The 13,995-nt window shown below is 48.5% G+C and overlaps 1 protein-coding gene across 5 annotated transcripts in view; it reads right to left on the bottom strand.

Moving 5' to 3' along the window:
• Positions 1 to 2,660, bottom strand: part of RCOR3 (REST corepressor 3) — a 40,603-nt gene extending 37,943 nt beyond the window's left edge. For 2 of the 5 annotated variants that reach the window (XR_012655620.1, XM_032762966.2), the window contains exons 1-2: positions 2,364 to 2,655; positions 1,720 to 1,776 (exon numbers count right to left, since the gene is read on the bottom strand). Coding sequence is in view for 3 of the 5 variants with exons in the window: in XM_032762966.2 (XP_032618857.1) it covers positions 1,720 to 1,776; positions 2,364 to 2,499 (193 nt within the window). In the remaining 2 variants the exon portion in view is untranslated. Of the gene's footprint in view, positions 1 to 882; positions 925 to 1,719; positions 1,777 to 2,062; positions 2,239 to 2,363 lie in introns of those variants that run through there. The other 3 variants (XM_032762962.2, XM_075064348.1, XM_032762963.2) reach the window with 3 other exon arrangements.
• Between the last annotated feature and the right edge of the window lie 11,335 nt (positions 2,661 to 13,995).

Below are 13,995 nucleotides of genomic sequence, written 5' to 3' on the forward strand. Positions count from 1 at the left end.
TCTCTTTCGTTAACACACAGCCTCACTAACGTAGTAGATGTTTCTTCTTACAATTCATGGGAGCATTCATTCCAAGTTTAACTTTAATTTTGTAGTACTAATATCAAGAAGACAATGCAAGAGACATTTTAGAAAGATTTCCATTACTAGTTCAGAAACAGTGAGAATTACACTTCTACTTACAAAAATTTTTGTTAAGCGGATAATCTTTAAGTTCCTTCCTCTAGATCTTATGCATAAGAGGCAGGAGTACGCACAATCCTAAAAGCAATGCTATATTTTTGGATTATAAAGACAATTACAAAATATGTAACATTTAGTTTTTTCACTAGTTACACAACAGAAACTGTTTTCAGAGATCACTTCTAAAATGACTCCCATCCATTATAAGCTCTTGAATACATACAAATTAATTTTATGCTGGTAATTTCAATTCTACTGTATGTATCCATAACATACATGGCGTTTAAAAGAAAAATTTTAATTGCAGAATTGAACGTCCTATGTTCTCTCTTCACTACCCAGGTATTTAAAGTATTAAAACAATTGCTAAACATTTTGCTTCTCTAGGTAGCCTGTAGGCAGAATAAGCCTAGACTGCATGTCAGGAGTGATCATTTTTACCTGTTAAAACAAACATGTTTAGACTTACTAATGTAAACATAATAAGCTTTAACCATAACACTATTCATTAATACAAAACAGAAACCTGAAGTATGAAATAAGGTACTAGTTTCCAGAGGAAACCTCCTTACAACCCCCAAATTCCTAAGTGATGTACCCACTTCTAAGACAAAATAATTTTCAAAACTGCTTCCAGACCCAAGAACAAGGCTAAGGGCAACTAGTCCCCATCGACAGAAGCTCCAACTTGGGAGGTACCATGGGAGGAGCTCTGGCCCAATCCTCTTCCAGGCAGGAATCATCTGACACCAATGGAGCCTGTTTGGAGAACAGGAAAGTAGACAGGCTTCACTGTGACCACCACAGCAGGTCTGACAGATGCATTTAATACATTATTACTCTACTATAAATGTACACAAAATAAGTGTTTGATGTTCAGCTTATTAAGACTGAATGTCAGACTGTATGTGCCTAGCCAGTACTCCTTTCTTCCCCCACCCACTGTGTGGGCAAGAGAAGCTAGTCTGCAACAGTACAGATATTGAAACTACTCCACCTTACAAAACAAGGTGCTTGAAAACCCAGCAAAATGGGTCTACATTCTAGAGGTGCTAGAACAAGGTATCCACTGTTTCTGCAAAGATGCAACTCCTCCCACCCCACCCCATAGAGGTCACATTAAGAGCATTATAAAGCAAAAAAAATTTTCATTCCCTCTTGTAACCTTCAACTCCTATCTATAATGGGGCGGGAGGGGGGAAGAGAAGGAGGGAGGGAAGAGACACTGATGCTTTGTCTGTAGCCCTGCCATCCAATCTTGGTAAATTAAACACATCTTTCTCCCTCTCAATGCATTTCTCCCCCTCAGTCACACAGAGCAGAAGCTGCCCCTGCAATGCTCTTGTGGCTGACATAAAACAGCAAACACAAAGCCTAAAACCAAAAATCCACGTTAACCTTTGCAAATACGATGCTCCCACACAGTATTCAAGTGAAACACACACACGCATCCCTCTCTATTATAAATCATATAACCCCCCGTTTTCAAAACAGCAGCAACAAGATGTCAGGTTATAGAGTACAAAAGCTATTTACCAGGATCAAAGTCTGGGATTCGAGCTTGATATTCTGCTCCGACCCGCATTCCTACATCTGCGATGCAAGAGAAAACAAATGCATTACTGGGATTTTATCTTTAAAGGGCGGGAGGATGAGAAGGGGGGGTGATATTTAAATGAAAACTGGAAAATTCAGCGATCTAGGCGGTCTGCACTCAATCCGAGACTACCAACAATTTTGCAAATTCAAGGGCTGCTGCTTGCTACCCTTGCGCTTCAAAAAGCCTGCAACCGCATCTCCTACAACAGCGATGCAAAATAAGAAACCGCTCCCCCCACGGATGAAGGTCTATTACTTAGTGAGGGTGGGAGTTATTTACGGGAATCCTAGCGGTCCGCCGCAGACGCTCCGCACAGGCAGCGCTCCTCCACCCCAGCCCCACATGGGCAGTGCGGTGCACGCGCTGGCTGCCTAATGCGCTGCGCACACGCGAGCCATGGCAAGGCACCGCGCGCGGCCGCCCGACCTGCACGCGCGCAAAGGTCCGACACGCGCAGTCTCCCGCGCTGGCCGGCGCAGACGACAGCGCTCGTGCCCGGAGCAGCGCTGCGCCCCGCCCCCTCCCCCGGAGCAGCCTCGCCCCGCTCCTCTAGGCCCTGCAGGGAGTCCGCAGCTCGTACCGGGCTCGTCGCCGCTGCCGCCGCTTTCCGGCTCCGAGTAGTGCCCGTTGGCGGGGCTACTGCTCTTGGTACCGTTGGGGGCCACCCGGCTCTTGCCCCCCAGGAACTCGGCTCCCTTCTCCATCATGCCCGGCATGGCGGGGCAGGGAGCGGCGGCGGCGGCGTTGCCTGACGAGAGGGAAAGTTAATACGGAGCCGCCATGTTACCCCCTCCCCGCCCCTGCTGCTCCAGCCGGCGCCTCCGCCCCCTCACACTCTCCCCCCCCCACCTCACTCCGCCCGGCCCCTACGCAGCCCACGGCCCGGGATCCCTCCGCGTCGGCCCGGCCGGATGTATCCCGAGGAGGAGGGGCAGGGGAGTGGCGGAAGGATTATGGTCGGCGACGGCGGTTCATGGCCATGGCTAGTAGCTGCTTCCGCCTCTTGTCCCTCCTGCTGGGAGGTGGGAACTACTTAGCCTCTGGCCGCGCGAGGATCGGAGTGGGGGAGCAATGAGCGTAGTGCCAGAGCAGCCTCTGCGGCGACGGGGGCGCGTCGCGGCTGGTCCCTGCTATGCACCGAGGGGAGCTGTGCTGGGGCTGGAGGGGAGCGTACAGGCTGCGAGCCGCCTGTTGCCGGGGCGCGGGGGGGGGAGGACGGTGCGGAGTGAAAGTCGATGCAGGCTGAGACGCACGCTGTGCCCTTGTGGGCGGTTTTACAGGCTCTTGAGCTGTCGCGCAGGTGTGTGGTTCGTGGGGGAGCGACAGGCTTTGCAAGCTTCCCCTTGAGGCCGGAAAGTGGGGGAGCACATGGCTGTGCAAGCTTGTGCCCGCTGAGGAAGAGGAATGTTGCGTGCGGAGCACATTGCCCCGTGGCTGTTGAGGGGTTTGATTTGCAGAGCTACAGGCTGCAAATCGTCCCCTGAAGCCGGATTGGGGAGCCACAGGCTGTAGGGGAATGGGAGCTTATCAGGCTGCCAAAGCTGTGCCCTGAGGCAGGAATGGGGAGCCACAGGTTGTGGAGGGGTGCCCAGAGGTACAGGCTGCAAAGCTGTGGCCTGAGGAGGAATGGGAGCGGCAGCACAGCTGTTGAGGGTGGGGAACTTACAGGCTGCAAACTGTGTGCCGGGATCAAGTGTGAGTGATGTAGGCTAAGGGAGTCCTGGCGGTTGGGGGGCTACTGGCCTCGAGCGTCTGCGGTGATGGGGCAAGTCAGTGTGAAGGTTGCCTGCCTCAGGGGTTAGGAATGGGAGCTACAGGCCTGTACTGTGCCCAGTGGGGGAAAGTGGGCTGCCAAGCTGAGACGGTGCACAGGGGGGGGATCGGGTGTATTGATGCAGTTTGAGAGCTGTGAACCTGGGGGTGGGGGGTACAGGCTGGAAGCTGGCGGGCGTGTGGGTGCTACAGGCTGAGAACGGACCTGGGATGGGGGTTACAGGCCTGTTGTTGTGGGGGGCTTGTGACGTCATGAGTATAAAACGGAACATATAAACTGAAACCTTGGTTTGAACCAAGGTCCTGTAGTGGCACAAACCAATCTTATTGAAAGGGGTATATAGGTGTCTAAGACCAGGTTAGGGTTGCTGTTATGATTAGCTGTACTGCTCATGGTTGTAGTTTAAAGTTATGTATGGTTCGTCTGTCGTATCAATTTTGCTGTAGTTCTGGGAAAAAGCCCAGACTGAGTGGGGTTAGCTCTGCCTAACTGCTGATGGCCATAAGGACATGCAGTACACAAGACCCATTGAGAGAGCAGATACGCCTTGAATCAGCAGGGTGTACAGGAACTGCCCATGGTGACTGCAGACTCCATTTGCTGTAATTCCAAGTAAGAACAAAGAAGTCCTTACACCTGAAAGCGGCTATATAAGGCTTGCCTCATCTCCACTTGTCTTCAATTCCCTTCTACCTCTGGAGGGCCTTGCTCCAACAGTAGCTGAAGCTGCTACACAGAGGGACTGGATACCCAACTCCCGGCTGGGGATGTATCCTGAGACTTGATTGAACCTGCTTACTCCTACTGCTGCAAGCCTGGACCTAAGACTTGCCATTACTGTTATGTAATTAATTCCATTTAACCAATTAGCTCTATCTCTACCTTTTTCCTTATGAAAAAACCTTTAGATTTAAGGAGGCACCAGCATGATTTGTGGTAGATCTGATGTACAAGGCCTTTGAGGGACACAAGGTGACTCCAGAAACACTTCCTCCCCGCGGGCATTCACAGCGCTCACCGACTGGCCGTTCATTACACCCCGCGCCCGTAGCTTGAAACGCGTCCCTCGATGGAGCCATCCGTCACGGGAACCTGGGACAGCGCTCAGGAATTGTCGGTACACCCGAGACCCTGCCCACTCTTGTGCAGCGCAAGCCCACCAGAGCCTGGCAGCTCGCACATACGCCGTGCAGGAGCCGCGCTAGTGAAAAAGGCCATGCGCCCCACAACCTCGGTGAGATTGCAGTCAACCGCACCATCCCTGGCACGACAGCCCTCGCCAGATATCGTCGTCATGGACACTGAGCTGAAAAAGATCATCCTCGCGACGTGAATCGCCATTCGAGAACGAGGACCCGGCGTCCGCGGAAGCCCAGAGCCCGTAAACCGAAAAAATGCCCCCTTTGACTGACCACCTGCGGGCAAAGGGCTATTGAGTTTACCCGACGCCCACTGATCTGTCGGGCGCTTAGCGCCTGGGACCCTTAACAATGTGTACTTAGCTGTGGGTGGCGTCGCTTATGCACGACTTCAGTGAGACGTTTGACTGGTCCGGACACTATCCGGTGGTCCAGACTCTACACGAACACATACCGGCCACCCGCCAGTACTAGGAGTGATCGATGTGGACTTCCCACGCACCACGGGGAGGGAAAACCCTTACAACCCCCTACTAAACTTACATCCCTGACCTAATCCACCGATTGACATTCACCTCGTGAGGGTCCACCCTGTCCCCATTACCCGCCTGCTTGCTCTAAATCATTGATAGTGTAAACCATTAGATGACGCATGTACTCTCACTGCTCCCCACTTATACTTTGACCGACCCACCGTAAACCCGCATTGGGGACATTACAGACTGTATGTACTATATGCTAACCCATAACCAAATACCAGCGTCCCCCCATACTCTGTATGTTGCCCCCGATGACTAATGACTGACATGCCAAACTCTGTGTATCATCCTTATTTAAATATTCTCTAATAAACATATTGACCTGGGTCTGGGGCTTGATTCTTTGGGATCGAGAGAACCGTTTTCTTTTATTGGGGTGTGGGTTTTCATAATCATTCTTCCCAGGACAAGTGGGACTGGTGGTGATACTGGGAGACTGGAGTGTCTAAGGAAATTGCTTGTGTGACTTGTGGTTGGCCAGTGGGGTGAAACCAAAGTCATTTTTGTCTGGCTGGTTTGGTTTGCCTTAGAGATGGAAAGAACTCAGCCTTAGGCTGTGACTGCCCTGTTTGAGCAATTGATCCTGAATTGGCAATCTCAGTTGGGTCCCGCCAGAACCACATTGTCACAGAGCTACATGCTGTGAGTTGTGCCCTGGGGGTGGGGTGGGAGGAAGGGAGCTACATGCTGTGAGCTGTGCCCTGGAGGGGAGCAGAGATCCAGGCTGAGAGCTGTGCTGTGATGTGGCAGGGGAGTGCTACGGGTGCTGACTCTCGTTTTCCCAGGGGTGATCGACTTCTGCTCTACCCACCTCTTTCTGCCTCACCTCTTCCTGCCCCATTCCGCCCCCTCCCCTGAGCACGTTCCACACACACCACGAGTGCCTCCTCACCACTGAACAGCTGATCCAGGGCTAGCTGGTGGTGCTGGGAGGGAGGAGCACTCACTATTTTTTTCTGTGAGTGCTCTAGCACCGGTGGATTCCACACCTATGGGGAGTGCTGTATACTGTATGCATGGGAAGGGTTGTGCTGGGAGCCGGGGAAGAAAGCGGGTGAAGAAGGCCATACAAAGTAGGATAGTGGGCCTGAGTTGTGCACAGCAGTGGGGCAATGCCACAGAGTAGATGAGAGCTGAGCAGGGTGGTGAGCTAAGCAAGGCCAAGCTGCATAGAACAGGAATGTAATCAGGGCCTGCAGGGGTGCATCCAAGGTATGGTGCCCCTTGAGCTGAAAGTATAATTTTGAGCTCCAAGAGATATGCTCAGTTAGCTCTAATCCAGCCAGCATGCTAAAAATAGAAGTGTGTTTGCAGTGGTGGGAGGTTAGCAGGCTTGAATATGATTCCATCCAAGACACTAGGTGTGAACTCGGGCAGTTAGCCTGTCTATCCCTGGGCTGCCACAGCTACGCTTCTATTTTTAGCCTGCTGGTTCATCAGAGCTAGCATGGGTATGTTTCTTCGAGCTGGAAATTACTCTTCTAGCTCGAAGTATGGGCTACCCCAGGAGCTCTGCAAAGTGGAGGCAGCTGAGTAGGGCTGAAGTGGAAGGCAAGATATCTTCATAGGGTTGCAGGGAATGAATTCTGCACAGCTTGGGGCCAGGAGAAAACTCTAATAGATGATGGGCATACAAAGTATGACACAGAAGGACTAGGATGAAGGAAGGGGAGGAGCAGTGAAGTGAGTAGTTGCACAAGTAAACATAGTCTAGATGCCTGTTGAGTTTTGCTTTAGAGGAAACAGATCCCTGCATCTACGGCAGCGGGTCTCAAACTGTGGTTTGGGACCCCCAAGGTGGTTGCAATCCCATTTTAATGGGATCACCAGGGCTGGGTTAGACTTGCTGGAGCCCAAAGCCTGAACTCCACTACCTGGGGCCAAAGCCTGAGCCCCTCTGCCTGGGGTCGAAGCTGAAGCCTGAGGGATTCAACCCTGTGGTGGGGCTCAGGTTACAAGTCCTCTGCTTGGGGCTGAAGCCTTTTGGCTTTGGCCTCCCAGCTCAGGGGCCGTATAGCTCAGGCTTTGGCCTCCCCCTACTCGGGATGGGCTCAGACTTTGGTTCTTCCTCCAGGGGTTGTGTAGTAATTTTTGTTGTCAGAAGGGGGTCACGGTGCAATGAAGTTTGAGAAACCCTGGGTATGGAGTTAAGCAGAGACTGATGGTAGAGGACTTGGACAAAGGTGAGAGAAAAGCTAGGGAGCCAAGGGTTAAGAATAGATCACAGGTTGAGAAGGGGAGACTTCTGCAAAGGGGATGAGTGCGTTCAGGAGAGAATGCTAAATTGGGGTTTGGGCATGCGGGGAGAGCGCCTCATAGGAGGGCAACACAGACCAAGATGAGCTGAGCATAGGATCTAAGAGGGTGACAAAGTCTACAGAGCTGGGGTGCAGATCACAACATAGTAAGAGCTGTGCAGACCAGTGGGCCTGCTCCTACCAAAATTAAAACTCATTGACTTATATGAAAGCAGGATTGCGCCATGTGCTGCACTAGAGGGCAGAGGATAAGGGTATGGAGATTTTAAGGGTATGTCTACAGTGGCAGAGTTACAGTGCTGCTCAGAGAGTGCTGAAGGGAAACCGCTGTTGTGTATTCACACTCGTAGTTGCCTGCACAATAGAGTGTTCACACTTGCGGCACTTGCAGCAGTATTCGGAGCGGTGCACTCTGGGCAGCTATCCCACAGAACATCTGTTCTGCCACTAAGAGTTGTTGGAAGGTGGAAGGGGTCGCAGGGCATCCTGGGTTCTTGCCCAGTGCCCTGTGATGCATTGCTTTGCATCCCAGCAATCTCTGTATTTCCATCCTCATTTGGCGCTATCTTTCAATGTTTTATGTACTGTGCACTCTGCCTCTTCAGTCTGCAGGAATGGATCCCGAACTGTTGGGTGTTTCCCAGACACTGTCGCAGGCTGGTCCAGAAAGGTGCATGACGCACACATCTCTTTCGGAACACTGGCCTGTTCAAGAAGCTGCAACCAGAGACTTTCTTCCTGAACCAGAAGATCACTCTCGGAGAAGTCGAAATGCCCATTGTGATCCTGGGAGATCCCCCCCTAGCCTTTAATGCCATGGCTTATGAAGCCATACATGGGACACCTTGACAGCAGCAAGGAGCCATTCAACAACAGGCTGAGAAAGTGCAGAATGACTGTTGAGTGTGCTTTTGACCATCTAAAGGCCATCATTTGACCATCTAAAGGCCCCCGGTGCTGCCTATATGGGAAGCTGGACCTGGCCAATGACAATATTCCTATGCTTATAGCTGCATGCTGTACACACGCATTTGTGAAGGCAAGGGTGAAAGCTTCACTCAGGGCTGGACTGCTGAGGCTCCTTGCCTGGAGGCTGAATTTGAACAGCCAGAGACCAGGGCTATTAGAGGGGCGAAGTGGGGGGCCATAAGGATCAGGTATTCCTTGAGGCAGAGATTTGAAGCTGAAAGCCATTAATATTTGTTGCTATGCTTGGGAGTGCCGTGCTTGTAATGCTAGGAGCTGATTGTGATTGGTGTAGATGATGCAATATGAAGGTTTAAGATAATTGTCTGTTGCTTTGCAGGGCTCTGTTTGATTTCAGTTAATAGAATAAAGATTTGCTTTCAAACTAACACAATTTTTGTTATAAAAACACCAACTGGAGGAGAGAGTCAAAAAACACATCAGCACTGACGGGGATGGGGGAAGAGAAGGTTCCAGGAGGAAGTGGGGTCCCGGGACTGTTAAAGATTTGTGTATGGCCAGAGATTGTAGCCAACCTTCTCCTTTGGAGTACAGTGCAGCAGGTACTGTACTTCAGCAGGGCTATAGTGCGGAGGGATGGGTGTTGAGTGCAGTGGGTACTGGGAGTGCGCAGGGCTGGACTGTGAGGAGGGAGGAGTGGAATGCAGCGGGTACAGACTGGAGCTAGGAGTTTGATAAGAGTGTGTTGTCTGTGTCTGGTGGGAGGGTGTAAAAGAGTTTTGAAACAGCGGCTGCATAGGAGGGTGGGCACAGAGCTGCTTGGTTGGCAGTGCTAGTATCACCTGGAGCATGTCCACTTGATGCTCTATAAGAGCTGCTCCGTGGCTTCATTCTCCTTTCTGTCCCTCTTCTTGCTGTCCCACCGCTCCTTCAATTCCTGTTTTTCAGCTGCGGAGTGCATCATAACGTCATGCAGAAAGTCCTCCTTGGTTCTTCGTGTCCACATTCTAATTCTGTGCAGCCGTTCAGCCAGTGATTACAAAGAGGGAGGGGTCCCAAGGTCATCTCTGTGAAGCCAAAACGCAACATTTTACAGAAACAATGTTGTCCCGATCGTGGCCCCTTTCTGTCATGCAATGTGAAATCTGTATAGGTATCCTAATTCCAACAGCTGGAGTGCAGCTGGGATTGGACAGCCTCCTCTACCCAAATGCTGATTGGGTCCAGCAGCTTGGCATTGCTCCAAGTGGGGGATCACCTGGTGCATGGAGCAGGCATAGCCACCTGTAAAGATGCACTGAGATCACTGCATGTATCACCGAGCAAACAGGAAGGAGACTCAAAATTCCAAAGGAATTTACGGGGTAGGGATGACGGTTGGTCACCTGAGGGCAGGGCAGTAGAGTTCAAACTGATGACCAGAGAGACAAGAACAGGCATTGTTGGACACCTCCAGGAGGCCAATTGCAGCGCTGTAATCGACCAGGATGTCTACCCTGGCACCACAGCGCTGTAGCCCTGGTGCAGAAAGCTGTACGCCTCTCGGGCTGTTTTTTTTTTTTACAGCACTACAAGTGCACAGTTTCTGCGCACTAAGTGGCTTGGCAGTGTGTGTACACCTCAGGAGTTACAATGCAGAAAGCTGCTTTACTGCGCAGAAACTTGCCAGTGTAGACAAGGCCTACATTTACAATGCTAATCTTAAGAACCGATAATGGAGGTGGGGAGCTTTTTCTCATAACTCATTTCTTTTGATATAGTAGAATTTTACATTCACGTTGACCAGATGTAAATAACTACAGAAGTTGCAACTCTGGAAAAGCAGAGCCCTGAAAAGTTTTGTTAAGCATGGGTGAGCTGATGAGCAGAACCAAAGCAGCATCATGAAAATGAGTTAGCAGACCAATAGGTCCAAATGAAATACACTTTGCGTATGCAGTATTGCTTTATTTTTCTTTCCAAGCTCTGCATGTTTTCTGTTATGCAGAGCTACTGCTCCCAAATGCTCTGTTGCTACCTTCCATTCCATGTGGATGTTTGCAAATTTCAGGATGATCAAAATGAAACTCCAAGCCAGAGCATAGGAGTGAACTTCAGTCTTTATGCATATTCAGAAGGGCTTCTCCCCATATGGACTTTTCAAAACACTCTTCTAAGCAAAATGGGGAAATATTGCTATAGAAGAGCAGAACAAGAAACAACTCTTGAGAAATTTTTGGCTGAAACATCTTAAGTGGCAACTAATTTTGGGTGACCCAGTTCTTGAGTGCTCAACTTTAGACATCTAAAGGCTGATTTTTATTGTTTTGTGTTTTTTTTAAATGCAGAGCATCCACATCTGCAACTGAAGTCAATAGAGGTTAGGGGTCTTCAGCTCTAACGGGTCAATCTTAATAGGCATTTCTGAAAACGTTGGTTTAATTGTTTTGTTCATGCAGAAATCAGCCAATAGAATCTAATTTCTGTTCTATGCCAGAATTGCTGGGATTGTACAACCCCAACTTGCTAAACTTCATCTGACTGAAATGCTCGTAATTCATTTATGTCCGCTGGGTAAGAATGCTAGTTGTTTTAAAGGTGCTATATTTTAATTAATACAGGCCCTCTAACACTGCCTGCCTTCTGAAGCTGGCCAAAATTCTTTTCTCAGAATCCTAGAACTCAACTGAACCTGTGCGAAGCCAGCTGACAGCTTTACATTAGGCACAGGGGAGTGTCAGTGTGGTTTTTTTGAAGCCAGCTTTTTCATAACTGACCAGCCTGTCTTCACAGACCCCTGGGTATAGTAACCCAGAGAGCACATTTTTTTGTTTTTTTTTTAAATACCTGCTCCCAACTGATCAAAATCTGTTTTAGCTAAAGATTGCAGGTGACTAAAAAGACCATTGCTGAATGTACTTGCATTGACCACCTATGTGGTGCACAAGCTAGTACATATGTGAAGCAGGCATACAATAATTGTGTATTATAGTAAAATATTATACCTTGGAAAGGTAAACTTGTCAAAATCACTTCCTGCACTGTAACACACTATGATAGTTCCTATATTTGCTGAATCAGACCCAAAGTCCATCCCATCTAGTATCCTGTCTCTGACAGTAGTGAGAACCAGGTGCTTCAGAGGAAGGTGTCAGAATCTGGCAGTAATAATGATACTTTGCTCTCTTATAGCATGTTTCATCAGTGGATCTCAAAGAGTTTTACAAAGGAGGTTAGCATTGTTATCCTTATTTTACAACCAGGAAACGGAGGTGCAGAGAGTGGAAACAGCATCACCTAGCTGCTGAGTGGGGAAGAGAACCCAGGTCTTTTGAATCTTAGGCTAGTGTGCTGGCCACTAAATCATGCTGCCAGTGTCCTCCCAACTTAGTCATATCCTAGGGTATGGCTACATTTACATTTGTATAGCACTGGGAGTTACAGCTGGCTTCATACAGCTGTGTAGGGAAAGCGCTGCAGTGTGGCCACACTGACAGCGACCACCGCTGCAGTGTGGCCACATTTGCAGCATTTGCAGCGCTGTTGGGAGTGGTGCATTGTGGGCAGCTATCCCAGCGTTCAAGTGGCTNGGACACCTCCAGGAGGCCAATTGCAGCGCTGTAATCGACCAGGATGTCTACCCTGGCACCACAGCGCTGTAGCCCTGGTGCAGAAAGCTGTACGCCTCTCGGGCTGTTTTTTTTTTTTACAGCACTACAAGTGCACAGTTTCTGCGCACTAAGTGGCTTGGCAGTGTGTGTACACCTCAGGAGTTACAATGCAGAAAGCTGCTTTACTGCGCAGAAACTTGCCAGTGTAGACAAGGCCTACATTTACAATGCTAATCTTAAGAACCGATAATGGAGGTGGGGAGCTTTTTCTCATAACTCATTTCTTTTGATATAGTAGAATTTTACATTCACGTTGACCAGATGTAAATAACTACAGAAGTTGCAACTCTGGAAAAGCAGAGCCCTGAAAAGTTTTGTTAAGCATGGGTGAGCTGATGAGCAGAACCAAAGCAGCATCATGAAAATGAGTTAGCAGACCAATAGGTCCAAATGAAATACACTTTGCGTATGCAGTATTGCTTTATTTTTCTTTCCAAGCTCTGCATGTTTTCTGTTATGCAGAGCTACTGCTCCCAAATGCTCTGTTGCTACCTTCCATTCCATGTGGATGTTTGCAAATTTCAGGATGATCAAAATGAAACTCCAAGCCAGAGCATAGGAGTGAACTTCAGTCTTTATGCATATTCAGAAGGGCTTCTCCCCATATGGACTTTTCAAAACACTCTTCTAAGCAAAATGGGGAAATATTGCTATAGAAGAGCAGAACAAGAAACAACTCTTGAGAAATTTTTGGCTGAAACATCTTAAGTGGCAACTAATTTTGGGTGACCCAGTTCTTGAGTGCTCAACTTTAGACATCTAAAGGCTGATTTTTATTGTTTTGTGTTTTTTTTAAATGCAGAGCATCCACATCTGCAACTGAAGTCAATAGAGGTTAGGGGTCTTCAGCTCTAACGGGTCAATCTTAATAGGCATTTCTGAAAACGTTGGTTTAATTGTTTTGTTCATGCAGAAATCAGCCAATAGAATCTAATTTCTGTTCTTTGCCAGAATTGCTGGGATTGTACAACCCCAACTTGCTAAACTTCATCTGACTGAAATGCTCGTAATTCATTTATGTCCGCTGGGTAAGAATGCTAGTTGTTTTAAAGGTGCTATATTTTAATTAATACAGGCCCTCTAACACTGCCTGCCTTCTGAAGCTGGCCAAAATTCTTTTCTCAGAATCCTAGAACTCAACTGAACCTGTGCGAAGCCAGCTGACAGCTTTACATTAGGCACAGGGGAGTGTCAGTGTGGTTTTTTTGAAGCCAGCTTTTTCATAACTGACCAGCCTGTCTTCACAGACCCCTGGGTATAGTAACCCAGAGAGCACATTTTTTTGTTTTTTTTTTAAATACCTGCTCCCAACTGATCAAAATCTGTTTTAGCTAAAGATTGCAGGTGACTAAAAAGACCATTGCTGAATGTACTTGCATTGACCACCTATGTGGTGCACAAGCTAGTACATATGTGAAGCAGGCATACAATAATTGTGTATTATAGTAAAATATTATACCTTGGAAAGGTAAACTTGTCAAAATCACTTCCTGCACTGTAACACACTATGATAGTTCCTATATTTGCTGAATCAGACCCAAAGTCCATCCCATCTAGTATCCTGTCTCTGACAGTAGTGAGAACCAGGTGCTTCAGAGGAAGGTGTCAGAATCTGGCAGTAATAATGATACTTTGCTCTCTTATAGCATGTTTCATCAGTGGATCTCAAAGAGTTTTACAAAGGAGGTTAGCATTGTTATCCTTATTTTACAACCAGGAAACGGAGGTGCAGAGAGTGGAAACAGCATCACCTAGCTGCTGAGTGGGGAAGAGAACCCAGGTCTTTTGAATCTTAGGCTAGTGTGCTGGCCACTAAATCATGCTGCCAGTGTCCTCCCAACTTAGTCATATCCTAGGGTATGGCTACATTTACATTTGTATAGCACTGGGAGTTACAGCTGGCTTCATACAGCTGTGTAGGGAAA

Source organism: Chelonoidis abingdonii, chromosome 3, assembly GCF_003597395.2.
Source record: "Chelonoidis abingdonii isolate Lonesome George chromosome 3, CheloAbing_2.0, whole genome shotgun sequence".
NCBI lineage: Eukaryota > Metazoa > Chordata > Testudines > Testudinidae > Chelonoidis > Chelonoidis abingdonii.